Source organism: Leptinotarsa decemlineata, unplaced genomic scaffold, assembly GCF_025532065.1.
Source record: "Leptinotarsa decemlineata unplaced genomic scaffold, Ldec_3_MD MMD2_tig00000882_RagTag_RagTag, whole genome shotgun sequence".
Lineage (NCBI taxonomy): Eukaryota > Metazoa > Arthropoda > Insecta > Coleoptera > Chrysomelidae > Leptinotarsa > Leptinotarsa decemlineata.
This window is the reverse complement of record NW_027412556.1, coordinates 21,815,149-21,829,583: the sequence shown is the minus strand read 5'-3', so window position 1 is coordinate 21,829,583 and position 14,435 is coordinate 21,815,149. Positions and strand designations below refer to the sequence as shown.

At 33.2% G+C, this 14,435-nt stretch overlaps 1 protein-coding gene across 2 annotated transcripts in view; it reads right to left on the bottom strand.

The window, feature by feature from the left end:
• Positions 1–2,509: 2,509 nt before the first annotated feature.
• Osi15 (DUF1676 domain-containing protein Osi15) overlaps positions 2,510–14,435 on the bottom strand; it is a 50,667-nt gene continuing 38,741 nt past the window's right edge. For both annotated transcript variants that reach the window (XM_074175215.1, XM_074175214.1), the window contains one exon: positions 2,510–3,206. In XM_074175215.1, the coding sequence (XP_074031316.1) occupies positions 2,896–3,206 (311 nt within the window). In that variant the 3' untranslated portion in view covers positions 2,510–2,895. The remainder of the gene's footprint in view (positions 3,207–14,435) is intronic.

Here is a 14,435-nt window from a genome sequence, read left to right as displayed (position 1 = left end):
GCATTACACCAGCTGTCTTGCGCAGGGTAGAACAGTCTTTCAAACATAGACTTCAGCTCTGCATTCAAGAAAATGGAAGACATGTTGAACATATTTTATAAAAGTTTCATTATCAACCTTAATTAAACTCTCCCTTTTGTAGTTTTGTAATTTGCCAGTTGACAAATTTGAATATCTAGAACTCAAGCTCTGAATGAATATAATAACATGAAAAAAATAGTTATTTATAATGTTTCTTTCTTTTAACTTGTTTGGTTTGATATTGCACGATTTATGAGTGAAATTCTGCATCCAATGAAAAAATAATTTTCCATTTAGCAAAAAGTGATAGGTACATACATTTATTTCGTTAAAAAATATTTGTTTGGACACCTTCTAATGTACAAAATTGAAACAAGATATCTTTCGTATATTTTTATCAGTCGTCAAATGGATTTCGCTTTGAAAAAATGACCATTTTTCGAAAGAAATGCTCATTTAAGAAAAACTATTGAACTTAGCCATAGGGAATACTTAATGAAATTTGTAGAGGTTTCGTTGGCGCTTCTTATGGATCAATAATATACAGGGTGTTCCATTTAATCTAAGGAAGATTTTGCAAATTTTCATTTACAATATTTGGCAAGCGGTTTTTCATACCCTGTATATCACAGGTCGATTTCAGATATATCGTTTGAGAGAGTTACCAATGTAGAATATTCGATCAAAAAAAATTTCAACTGGACTTGTCACCACTTTATAATTTCAAATATTCTGAGTGACGAATATTGGAAAAAAAAACCTGTCATGCTAGATATCTCGAAAACCGTCAATATTTTCGAAGTGCAGATATTCATAAAGTTTATTTTATTTTCTATGAAGAAACCGAAAAAGCGATAAAAAATACAGGTTGCCATTTAAAAAGACACAGTTGGGATCCGCCCAGAAAAAATCGAACACCCTGTATGACCGCCAATATTTTTATTTCGTCGAGCTCGAGCAATAAGGTAATATTATAGAAAATTAGATTCCTATCTGCTTCCTATATAGAGATATGGAACACCGCGCCACTGTTGCAGGACCCTGTATATATATATATATATATATATATATATATATATATATATATATATATATATATATATATATATATATATTTATATATATATATATATATATATATATATATATATATATATATATATATATATATATATATATATATTATATATTGTATTTATAATTGCAATTGCACATGCACCATATTGCAATTATTCAGACATTTGACAGTTTCAATTTAAGAATATAAAAATCGTTCAGCTGATCGACCGTGGATTTATAGAGTAGAAGAATACGTTCCGATATACCGACGGCCCTAACTTTCGGAAATTCTATCCAGGGTTACATTGTTACAGGAAAAGGGTATTTACCCAAAGAGGGAAATTAATATATATTGTTTTTTTGTTATCTTTAGTGTCAAATAATTTATTTTACCCACCAACCCTCTACCGGTTGACTAATTTTGATTTTAGAGTTTTGTTTTTGAGTTATTTCTATTACGCCCCAATAATTTGATTTTCCATCTTAGTCGGCGTAATAACATTCTCAAACTAATACAATAAAGCAGTTTATTATTTGAGAATGTCCATATAGGACGAAACTGCAGTAACGTTGGTTACAATTAAAAGTGGTAAAAATCATAGAAATTTCCATTTCTTTTTTCAATATGATCTTCTACAACGTAGTAACGGCTACATTCATCAATTCATCAGTATAACTGGTTTATCACGATGTTGAACCTAAAATATGCCTAGAATTCAGACTGAAGTACACATGCAATAAAAATATTTTTGTGTGTTTATTTTCTTGAATCATCTACTTGCAGATGTGAAATTATAAAACAGTACAACTCAAATCATTGTTAGAAAACACGAATAATGGAAAACATTCTATTCTGAAAAAGTTTATTTTGTTTTTTACATATCCTGGCAAATTTTTCAACGGTGATGTTATCTTTTGTGCACCACCTTGAAGATGTTTTGATAAAAGATCACTGCTGTTTAAAAAAAAAAACGCTTTTGAGACATTGATATTTTGATCAGGCACGTTTTGGATTTGACATCAAAATACAATTTTTTATTTGGGAAAAAAAAGTTTTGGCTTTCCACTTCTCCATATTCTATGAAATCATGAAAAAGTGTATGCTACCCCTAGAATTCACAACATCACATCCAATTATTTTGAATTAACTTTTCTGATTGTTATGTACAAGGCCTTATTGTTAATGCTGATCAGTATCATCTCCTCACGATGTATCCAATAAATTGCTTTTTTGATGATAGCTCATTGATTTCTTCATTTCTTTCAGATACCCAAACATCAACTATGAATGCATATCTTCTTTCCTAATAGGCGAACAAAATAATCTGAACAATATTTCGATAATGGGTGACAGTGACATATAATATTGGGTACACCCAAATACCAATGTCATCCAAAAAGATTGAGTATTCTGAAAATTAACACACAATTTCACTACAAACGTTTATTGATTCGGTCGAGAATACAATTGGATAATAACCTCAACAACTTTGAATACTTCATTGAGCACATTTTTTTCTTCATTGGATAATACAAACTCTTTTTGAGCTCCACATTCCACGCATATTGCAAGGCTGCTATTCCATTTCGAAAATATTCATCCGTTTTTCACTTGGAGAAAGAGGTACTCATGAAATAAATACCCGATATTATTTTGCATGTGATTTTGTTGGAACCAATCGTTTTCAACTGAGTTCATTTTTCAAAAATAAAACAGAATTGTACCAAGTAATATATATATATATATATATATATATATATATCAAAAATAAGTTATGAATATAAATAATGTTTTTCAATTTTTGGCTTTCAGTGCTATGATATAGTGTGATATCCCGCATTCAGAGGTGAACCAATGAAGGGCCCTTCCACAGATGATCTACTCCATTGAGATGTGACTACCTGTGGAAGAACTTCGTAAGAAATCTTCGAGGGTCCATGGTGCTCCAAGAGACTCTTCAGTCCAGTGGCTCCGGCAATAGCTAAAGCTGTTATTCCCACTCCCAAACCTTTGAAAGCTACTAAGGAAATGAACGAAAGAATAATCGGAATGATGATAGCCGCTTTCAGCTTCAAGAGAAGTAGGATTGGGAGGATGATCTTTCTCAACCTTTTCGAGCGGCCCTCTGAAAAAAAAATGTGTACATTATTTGATGATCTAGTTAATGACATTCATTATCGACAAAAATATGAAACTGGAATAATATTTCAAACGGTGATGAAATATCCGTAGCTGAAATTTCAAATTATAATAAACTAGTGCTCCGCCTCCGCTTCGCACGTGTACCACAGCTTGTAACTGATGATAATCTTTGATTGAATTTACACAACAATCAATCTTTGTTCTGAAATATAACCTATAACCCATTTTCCTTAATCCAATACAAAATAAAATTATCACCTCAAACTTCAAAGCAATTCGATAATTTTGCCATAGCTCCCAAGATATTAGTTTAACTTGTACGGTGTGAAGGGCGACTATTATGTACATAGGTGATGGAATTGGACGATAATTGATGAACATTCGTAACTTGGTCAAATAACGCATCAGTGTGGGATTTTCACTAGACAGTTTGCAAAACCGCAACACTTATTCCGCCTTATAATAGTTTCCTCAAGCGTTTTCATACCGACATGTATGACAGTATAAAAATTGAACATCCTACCAGACGAGTAGTTCTGATTCAGGCCAGAACATTCAACATGTCTCCGAATCCAGATTATAATTTATGCAATCAAAGATTTCGACATGGGCAGAAGTTACTACACACAATGGTGTGACTGATTGAAATTTTTTTAACTGAATTATGATGCCGAAGCAGAGTAGAACAGAAAGTGTCCACCAGGAGACTTCTGGAAGAAGAAGACTCTCAAAGCGCAGTTTGTTTACGGTGTGTAAGGCAGACGTGCCCAGGTCAGAGAACAACTCCAACATATTGACTCTCTACGAAGATGACAGATCTACAAGTGTGTCATAGGATACCTGCAATAACAAGTGGAAAGAATAGAGAAGTGAGTCGAAGTTTGGAAGATGAGCATCAACCCTAAGAAGAGTTTACTTACTAAAAGGAGGGCGCAACCGGTAAGTCACGTCGTCTCCAAGAGACAAACGAAGCAATATACATGGAAGTCACCCTTAACATATCACACAAATACTGGGGCTAACGAATCGCTCAACATAACCTCAATTGCAGAAGAAATCGCTTCTGATCAAGATAATCTTCCTTCTCTCATCCTGTATGCCTCCACTGTTTGAGGCCAGTAGAAGGTATGCCTGCATACGTCAGTAAACGCTCCTAGAAACATACCCAATGGATATATTCACCAGAACATGGTACTGCATGACCTTCAAGACGCACTTAACAGGGACGACTACAAATTCCGCAAGGGGGAGAAGCATCAGAGGCAGACAAAACAAAACCAGAGATCACCTCTGAGAGTTGCTGTTCTGTGCCTTCATCAGGTATAGAAACACACAGACTCGCACAGACACAAATCTGGTTGATTGTACATACATAGTCATCGCTAATCAGGTACAGTGTACTGCAATGTACTCCACATTGTAAAGCCGGTTACAAGAAACACAAACATATGAAAAATAATCGAGCACCAGAGGCTGAAAGAAATAAGGCTGGATATGAATCTCGCTGCAGTGCTAAGCAGCAAATTGAGGACCGCTTGGAGGTGAGCTGGCATAGATAGATGTAATCATTTGATAAAACTTCTACCTCAGAGCATTCAGCACCGTAGGAGGTGTCATGGTAGGTTCTTTGAAATTGTAATGAGCATAACAGATGTCTCTGAGAGGAATATCTCAACACATTTTTGAACTCATCGAAAGATATTTTTTGTAGCTGGAACTTTGATATGCGAGAAACAGGATAGTTCATTCGAAACATTTTATGAACCTTCGTCATCTTTCGACGGTGCAAAATATGTGTTGTAGGATATATCAATAAATCATCTCATTTTTTCATTGATATATTTGTCTTAATTGTTACATCAAATTACGTTATGGTTAAAGCTAATCGCAATGACATTCTATGTAGACATTCCTTTGAAAATTGTACTGTCGAGACAACAACTTTCAATGGCACGGTACGATCAGAGAATATGAACTATTATTTCATCTTTGTAAGGAGAAAGTGAAATGTAATGAAAAGTTGTAAAAAAAAAATCATTTGAATTTTACAGAATTTCATATTAAAAACTTCCAGGAGTGTTTCTGCACTGAGTGAGTGAAAATGATGAAACAGGAGTTAACCCTACTGATTACCTAAATCGAACATTTCACATAAAAGATTTTGATTCCAGTTTGCTTGTGGATGATTTTATCTAGACATAATCCATCAGCCTCATGGTATGCTTGTATGCGAAGCTCTATATATGTGAACAATATTCCAAAGAAGCTGAAGTAAGCATAACTTTTCAATTCAAAATATGATTGATTTTGCTGTTCTAGTAACATAATCGTTACCATACATAGTGCAATTCGACACCCAACAAAGTAATAGCCGCAATTAGCATCATTGTTAGCAAAAAATATTACTGGAGTTTTTTCTCAACTCCAACACCAAACCGTTATTTCAACACCTCGACACGTGTTTCGATCACCAAGTGATCATCTTCATGAGGAAGATTAAACTAATCATACTTACAAAGCTACCCTCATTAATACCATAGATACCTGTTTTAGGTATAGTTGAAGTAAACGATATCGTAATTCTTAAAGCTTCGGCGAACTCAAAGGCCAAAAAAAACAATACAAAGGAATAATGCCGCTACGAACTAGTCCACGTGCACTGAAGAATTGGCGGTTCGTATTGGATGATTTTTCCTGACCGAGTTTTATGATTGGCTGAAAGTCATAAAATTAAATTTGAAGTCATGTTACGGTGACCAATAGAATGTGAGGATGGTTAGAAAAGTCGTGTTATCAATGTTTACTTCAGGAACTGATCGCGATTTGAGTGTTGAAATTAGAAATTACTGAAGTTATAATTACTTGAAATTTCTGTTTGAAATGTGACGTCCTTGGACAAGTACTGATAGTAATAACGATGTGATAACAACGCAGACTTTTTCCTGTGTAGTGATTTCAATAGCGCTAGTGAACAATGCGAAAAAGAGATACCAGTGAATAAAATTCGGATGCAATTGAATATTGAAACACAGAGAGTATGTTTCAATGTATATAAGAATCTACATATCAAGTTTGGTTTCGAGGGAAAAAAACTATTAGAAGCAACATCAGATTTGACCGAAATTACTTTCTCAACTGTACGTAAAATAGTCAAAAACATACCTTTGGAACCCAAGACGCGATTTGATGCGGGATTACCAAAACCTTCAGATGTTCATCTAATAAAATCATTAAAAAAACAATATACGACTGTTTCAAGAGCAATGAAATTCCTACAATTGAAATCATAAGAAAGAAATTGAATACTTTCGGCCATAACGTGAGCTGCTGTGACAAAACTCTTCAGAATTGGATGAAGAAACTAGGATTTAGATTCAAAATAATGAGCAAATGTCAAGCAGTTATGAAAACAAAAGAATAGTGGAATTGCGTAACAAATACTTAGAACGAATAAGTGAATATAGACAAGAACAACGGCAAATTTTCTATTTGGACGAAACTTGGTATGACACTCACGACACAGTTACAAAAGGGTGGACTGATGGTTCGAGAATGTGTACGCCTAACATGCCTGCAAACAAAGGATCGCGACTAATCATTGTGCATTGCGGAGGAAGTAAAGGATAGGTTCCGAATTCTGTGAAATTATGTGGAAAAAAAATTGAGGACTGCAATTTTGACTATCATAAGAACTTGGAAGGTGATATTTTTCGGGAATGGTTTGAAAACACATTGATCCCAAATTTGGATGCGAATAGTGTAATATTTCTTGACAACGCTTCCTATCATTCGCGACAGCTCATCAAAGTACCAATAAAAATTCGAGGAAAGATGAAATACAAAGTTTTTTAATGGATAACAATTTGTATTTTGAAGATAACTATACCAAAAACCAACTACTTGAAGTTTTACAGACAAAAACATTTGTAAAAGTTTATTCCCTTGAGAGTATTGCTGAAAAGTATGGACACACCATATTGAGACTTCCCCCCTATTTTTGTGTCTTCAATCCCATCGAGTTGATTTGGAGAAAATTGAAACAAAACATCAGGCGTAAAAATAATTTTACAAAATTTGATAAGAAGGGTAGCTAGTTGAAGGAGAAGTATCTAATATTACCGAAGAGGACTGTTAGAAAAGAATTAAAAAAATAATTTTAGTTGAAAAAGACTATATGGAGATTGGACACTTCCATATCAATGGTGGAATTAAATTCGTCATCGATTTAAATGACAACAGTGATAGTGAAACGGATAGTATGGAAGAGTAATTATCAGAAGCTTTCGAAGAAAGTTAGTTAAGTGTTTTTGAAGCGATCGATTGTATATATATATATATATATGTGAGTGAGTAGTTAGGTTGGGTCACAAGTGAGTGGGTCTATTCTACCCTCCACCGCAACCCGCAAGGGTTTATTGTGGTTCACACCTATTCAAGTTCATCTATATAAACGGAATATATATATATATATATATATATATATATATATATATATATATATATATATATATATATATATATATATATATATATATATATATATATATATATATATATATACATATATATATATACATATATATATATATATATATATATATATATATATATATATATATATATATATATATATATATATATGAAGTATACTTGCGTCTTGGGTATCTTGCATCAATTTTACAATGTGTTCTCATGTGATAGTAAGGTAAATCTTATAATTGAAATATTATAAGCTGTAATTATTATAGCTGTAACATTTAAACATACATAAGGACATATTGTAAATAATAGAAAGGCCAATTGTAAAATTAATTTAGGGTGGTACACTTGTATGGGTGGTATTACCGATTACCTACCTGTATGACATACCTGATAAGTATAAGTAGCTTTAGTTTTGAGTAGTTATTAGTTTTATCTTCCTCTTGAAGATGATCACTTGGTGATCGAAACACTTGTCGAGGTGTAAAAATAACGATTTGGTATTGGAAAAAAACTCCAGTAATATTCATTACTACACCAAAGGTTCCAAACAGTATATCACAAGTATATTATAAGCTATTTGAAATTAATTTCACATATTGCCTTATCTACTAGTCTTAAATAAATTTTACAATGTGTCCTCATGTAATAGTAAGGTGAATCTAATAATTCAAATATTATAAGCTATATAAAATTAATTTCACAAATCGCCTCATCTACTAGTCCTAACTTAATTTTAAAATGTGTCCCTATGTAATAGTTAGGTAACTGTAATAATTGAAATATTGTAAGCTGTATAAAATCAATTTCACACTATTGCCCTATCTACTTGTCTTGAATTAACTTTACAATGTGACCTTATGTAATAGTCAGATAAATCTAATAATCAAAAAATTATTTTAACAAGCTATTTATATTTACTATTAGGTATTGGTCTATCATCATTATTCATAATATCATTATGTTTACTTATTCTCGACTCTCATGGGCATCTAGATGCCTGTTATTGTTGACTTGTCTAACTGATCTTAATGAACTGAAGTCTATGGAGTGGTTTTGTAGCGAAATATGATGGGTGACTGCTGATTTTTCAGATCTTCCATATTGCAAGTGTGCTTAGCAAACAGGCATCTAGATGCCTATGAGAGTGTAGAAATAAGTAAACATAATAATATTATGAATAACGATGGTGATGGACCAATACCTGATATTATATTATATAGCTTGTTAAAATAATATTTTATTTATTAGATTTACCCGGCTATTACAAAAGAACACATTGTAAAATTTATTCAAGACTAGTAGAAAAGGCATATGAGAAATCAATTTTATATAACTTATAATATTTCAATTATCACATTTACCTGACTATTACATAAGGACACATTGTAAAATAATTTGAGACACTCAAGACGCATATACTTGGAACAGGTATCTATGGTATACATAAGGATAGCGTTGTAAGTATGATTAGTTTGATCTTCTTGTTGAAGATGATCACTTAGTGATCGAAACACGTGTCGAGGTGTTAAAATAACGGTTCGATGTTGGGAGAAAACTCCAGTAATATTCATTGATACACCAAAGGTTCCAAACCGTGCATCACAAGATCATTGTTTGCCTTGACATTATGTTCACTTCTGTCACATTTTCCAAAAAAAACTTGGTTGTGTAATCCAAACCAAGCCAACATTCACTAAAGCTGAAGATTCACATTGGCAGCTGATATTCCGGTACATGAATAGAAAAAATAGGACTATCGCCAGTGAAGCGAAATATCATAGTTTTTGTATTTTCTGATGAATCATTGATGTATCACAGTGAAAAAACACTTATACCTATGTGGAACATTATTGTTGATGATAAAATGCATCCCAGAAGAAATTATCGATGTTTTCTTGTGACAAATGATTTTTAGAAAGGCTGGAGAGACACGAACAAAAAAACTCTGGCGAACCATAACATCGAAGTTTCCATAGTAAACCCTCAAATATCCATGGTCTTGCAAATGAGTCCGAGGTCTTTAGTAAAAAGGCGAAAGATATATTCGCACTGAAGTGAAACGATGCAGGATGTGTGAACAGAAGATGAAATTGTCAGGCATGTCTCATGCGAGTGTCCAGAGTTATCATCAATAAGAGAGTGTGTATAAGGCGAGAGTTTTGTCCTACACCTGCCGATATAAAGAAGATATCTCCTGGTGACCTGTCCACCTTCCTGGAATGGATAGGTTAGACGATGACCTAGGAGGACAACTCCTCGGAAGGATGTACAATGGGTCACATGTGGCCTAAGTGCTGTGGGCCTACACTCACCCTCCCTACTCTACATATCGATTGAATCATTGATGACCAATGTGGGAACGTGGTCTGTTAATCTTTACTTCCGGAAATCATATTGACGATCGCTTTGGACGTTGAAGCATTCCAAATTTTTATTAATGTTTTCATCAAAAGCTTTATTGATCATTTTTTATATGACTGATGGTCTTCAAGGATTCGGGGAATATTTTAAATATCTTTATAGGCTGAACTCGAACAATTTTCCACCAAAATGACGAACCCACTTTTCAGACAACGAGGTGAAGAGCCTACAAATCACTAGTGCGAGTTCGTTGACTATTGTTTCAAGTACGATAACAGGTACTTTATCAGGACCAGAATCTTCGTTGTTTCGCAAGTGGATTTGTTTTTTATCACTGTTGTTTCTATTGGAGCATCCATTTGTGAGAGTGGTGGAACTGTGGAATTGCTGAAATTTCAACTAAGCTTCAGCCATTGTCAGAAAGATCCAAAACATTTTGGATTGACAAGCAGTTCATTGCTTTCAACTGTTAACAATATTTTTCGTATAGATTTTTTCATTGCCAATTTTACATAGGGGTCATTCGTTATATTTAAATAGATTTGGGAAGCTGAATACACTTAAATGAATGAATCGAAGAGGTTTTTGTATGAAAGTGTATAATTATAAAGTTATTGCAAAGCGCTTTCGACTTTCGTCATCATCAGTGCTCACCTGATAGTAAGTGATCTAATTGATAAGAAAGTTTTGTGAAAATTGAAGTTTGCAAAAATTTTTTAAGGTTATGAAATTTGGAAAATAGTTTATGATTACTTACTTGCCAGGCAACAGGAAGTATGAAGTATGACGAAAGTCGAAAGCGCGTTGCAACTTTATAATTATACACTTTCATACAGAAACCTCTTCGATTCACTCTTCATATTGCCCAACAACAGTGATTTTTGAAAATATACCCAATTTGTTTCTGCTTCGGATCAAAAAGCTTATTTCTTATTCTCTTTGTTTACTCTTGCTCTCAAAAGCATATAGCATTTTCGAAACAAATATACGGTTTTCAGTTGTTATCAACCTGTTATAATTTTCTGACTTGATTTTTTACTGATTATTCAAAAATACCATTTAATGTTTGTGGTGTGAATATACTGCTTGATTTGAATTTTGGATTTGAATTCAGAAAACTATTTGGAATTGGTGGTAGCTGCTCACTCCAACTCTGCTAGGAGGTGAAATGAAAGTAAACTGAAAAGCAATGACACTAATAATTTTCATCGATTTCACGGATTCTGCTGATATCTACAAGTGATTTCATGGAAGAACGGTTCGATGATATTCAGACCATGTAGTCATTCTATTAATTGAATCCAGCTTTCAACAATGCGGATTCCATTCGTGTTACATCTGTTAGAATTTTTACTCAATTAACTTACATATTAGAATCTACTGCTCCAATATAAAAATTATTGAACCCATCAGCTTAATTTTCAAAAAGTATTATAACAGATGCTTGATAGATGTTACAATCAATTTCATTTGAACACAATTATATCGGTTTTCCGATTTGAAATTTTCGAACGGGAATTGAAAAAAGTACCATCAATAATGATTGATGTATTTCAGTTGGAATAATTTCAATAATTTGTTGAAACTGGTTCTCAAAACGAAACATTGGCGATTATTCAGAGATAGCACGGTTTTGACTCGCTATAGATCATTTCGCAGTAAAAGGCAGTGCTTATATGCATACCTAATTTTTTTCTGTCATATTGTCACCTCTGGTTGTAACTAAAATTGATGAAATTAAATCAAACGATATTATATTCACAACTATCAATTGCATTATTCAAACAGGTGAAGTACCAATCTACCTGAAGACAACTCAGAACAGAAATGCGACCTACTAATTGAACAAGACCAACGCCATTGCAACTGAGTGTGTAGATCATGCAAAGTTACTTCTTTGCATGATCTACACACTCATGTATAGAGTTTCAAATTGATTACTTCCTTCCTTTCTTTGGAAAATTCTCTCATCCGTTTTTTTTTTTGTATCAGATGGAGTAGTAGAAAACCAAAAACTTTCTTTCCCAAAAAAATAATTTGTGTTCATTCTGAAAAATCACAGTCACATACTAAATGCAATATGAAATTGATTAATTTCCTCCGATTGGTCAAATATAATATTTGCAATGGATTGCACACAAATTATTGATTAGATTACAATTTAGAATGTTCAGATGGACTACATATTCACCATGAATATGAAATGAATCAAATTTCATGTACCCAAGTTGGATGCATAGAGAAATAATATGCTATAAACATTACAATGATGGCTCAAGTATTCGATCCCGTTAAATGTCATGCCTCAGAAGCCATTTTCCTTTTCTCTATGCCATAAAATCAATTATCGCAATACGAATGTGTAAATAATGGGTACAAGATCTAAGATATCCAATATTTGCGTTCCGCCAACTAGACAAGAAATGAGAAATCTATCGAAATCAAGGCGGAGAAAGACTGAAAAGGCGAGAGAAAATATAGTGTTGATATCTAAGGAGGTCAAGGAGAAGCGGAAGAGACATTGAGTGGGTTAGTAAGTTAATGAGTCACGCTTGCGCAAAAGCTCGACCAAGCTTATGCTCATGGCCGGATTGTCGTCCTAGGTAAGGTACTGTAGCACCAGTGGTCGATTACTGAATGACTATCGCAACTGTATCAGTACTAGTATTTATGATATTTCAAAATTTGCTGAGGAAGAATCAAGCCATAACAACTAAACTATCAAATCAATTTTGATAAAATCAAGAAAAAAATATAGAAATTATATTGGAATAATTATTCGTGAAAAATGTATCTTCCCAACTGAGAACTTTTCATTTTTTGCAAGTGAGAAGGAGAAACGTATTCAAAGGGAAAGACTGTGGTAGAGTGTGGCCTTGAATATTGGATCTCGGAGTGTAAACTAACTCATAAGTAGTAACATTAGCAAAATCAGGACGATTATCACCAATGACCATCCCCACAAATTGTAAACTTCTGTGAAATGAAGCATTCCAAATAGTAGTTATTCTTCACTGCAAAAATGCTTTGATAGCCTTAATGAGGAACGAGATTATCTGAATTCAGGTACGATATTAGGTATTATTAAATCTGAAAAATGAACAATGTGGAATTATCCATATGTCCTATACCTACTTGATGACTATGTATTGAACTTCATGGTGAATCGTATTGACTATTAAATCATAGGCCACCTAGAATTTTTTCGTATGATTTCTGGTAGTGAATTTGATGATTAAATGTTAAAACGAGGGAAAAGGACAATAAAAAAATCTTATAAGAACACAACCAGTGTGCCTATGACCGATGAAAGATGGGATAATTTACGTTACCCGTTATTACAATAGTTCTGCATTTGGAGAACTACTCTCTCTTTCTCCTTGGACTCTCTAGATATATTGGTGCACGTGAGTTTATGTGAAATCATGGGTTTGAAAAGTCCCTGAGACATTTATGTTGGAAGTTGAACTTGAAAATGACACTATATTTGCATGGCATTGAATTTTCAGCAATTAGAAAACAATTTTATAATATCTCCAATTTGTCTATAGCTTGATAAATGATTATTGAAGGATGGGTGAGTGTTTCTGTTCTGCGAGACCTTCATTTTGGCTCATGTGCAATTGATTACCTTATTTTTTTTCAAATTAGATAGTAATAAGGGCCCATGATTTTCATAAACTTGTAATTTCGTTGGGGAGAGAGCATATACAGTCACTTTTCATTTCATATCTCATACCATATCTTTGTCATGTTCATGTTGGAGAAATCATGAAAGGTTGAGGTATGTAGATATTATTCATTAATTGAAACTTGTTTATTTATCTTTTTTGTGAGGAATGAGAAGAATTACTTGATATTTGATATTTTCAAATCAATATCCAGACTATAATCCTACTTTATACCTTCAACTTAGTGGTTGAAGTGTCCTACTATTTCAGTTTTCAACGTCTAATTTACTTTGAATGACGAGATAAATATAACGTAAAAACTTTCTTTTTCGGCAAGGTCGCCAACCTAATCGAAGGTCAAAGTAACGTAATTCTAACTAAGAATATTATTTGGATTGATTTATTGTGTAACTGAAGAATCACTCTGATTAGATTATTTCAAAGAATAACGACTTTTCACGGATATTCTGATGACGTGTCACGCAGTATAGTTTCAATAGCCCTTATTATATTGAACACCTTGGAAATATGAAGTCACAGGAAAATCTATAGCTCCCCATTAACAGTATATTTACGATGAAAAGAGAAATGAAAATTTATATGTTTTCTACCACTCTCATTTGTAACCAACGTTACTGCAGTTCCGTCCTATATGGACATTCTCAAACTTACAATACAATAAGTTCATTGCATAAGTT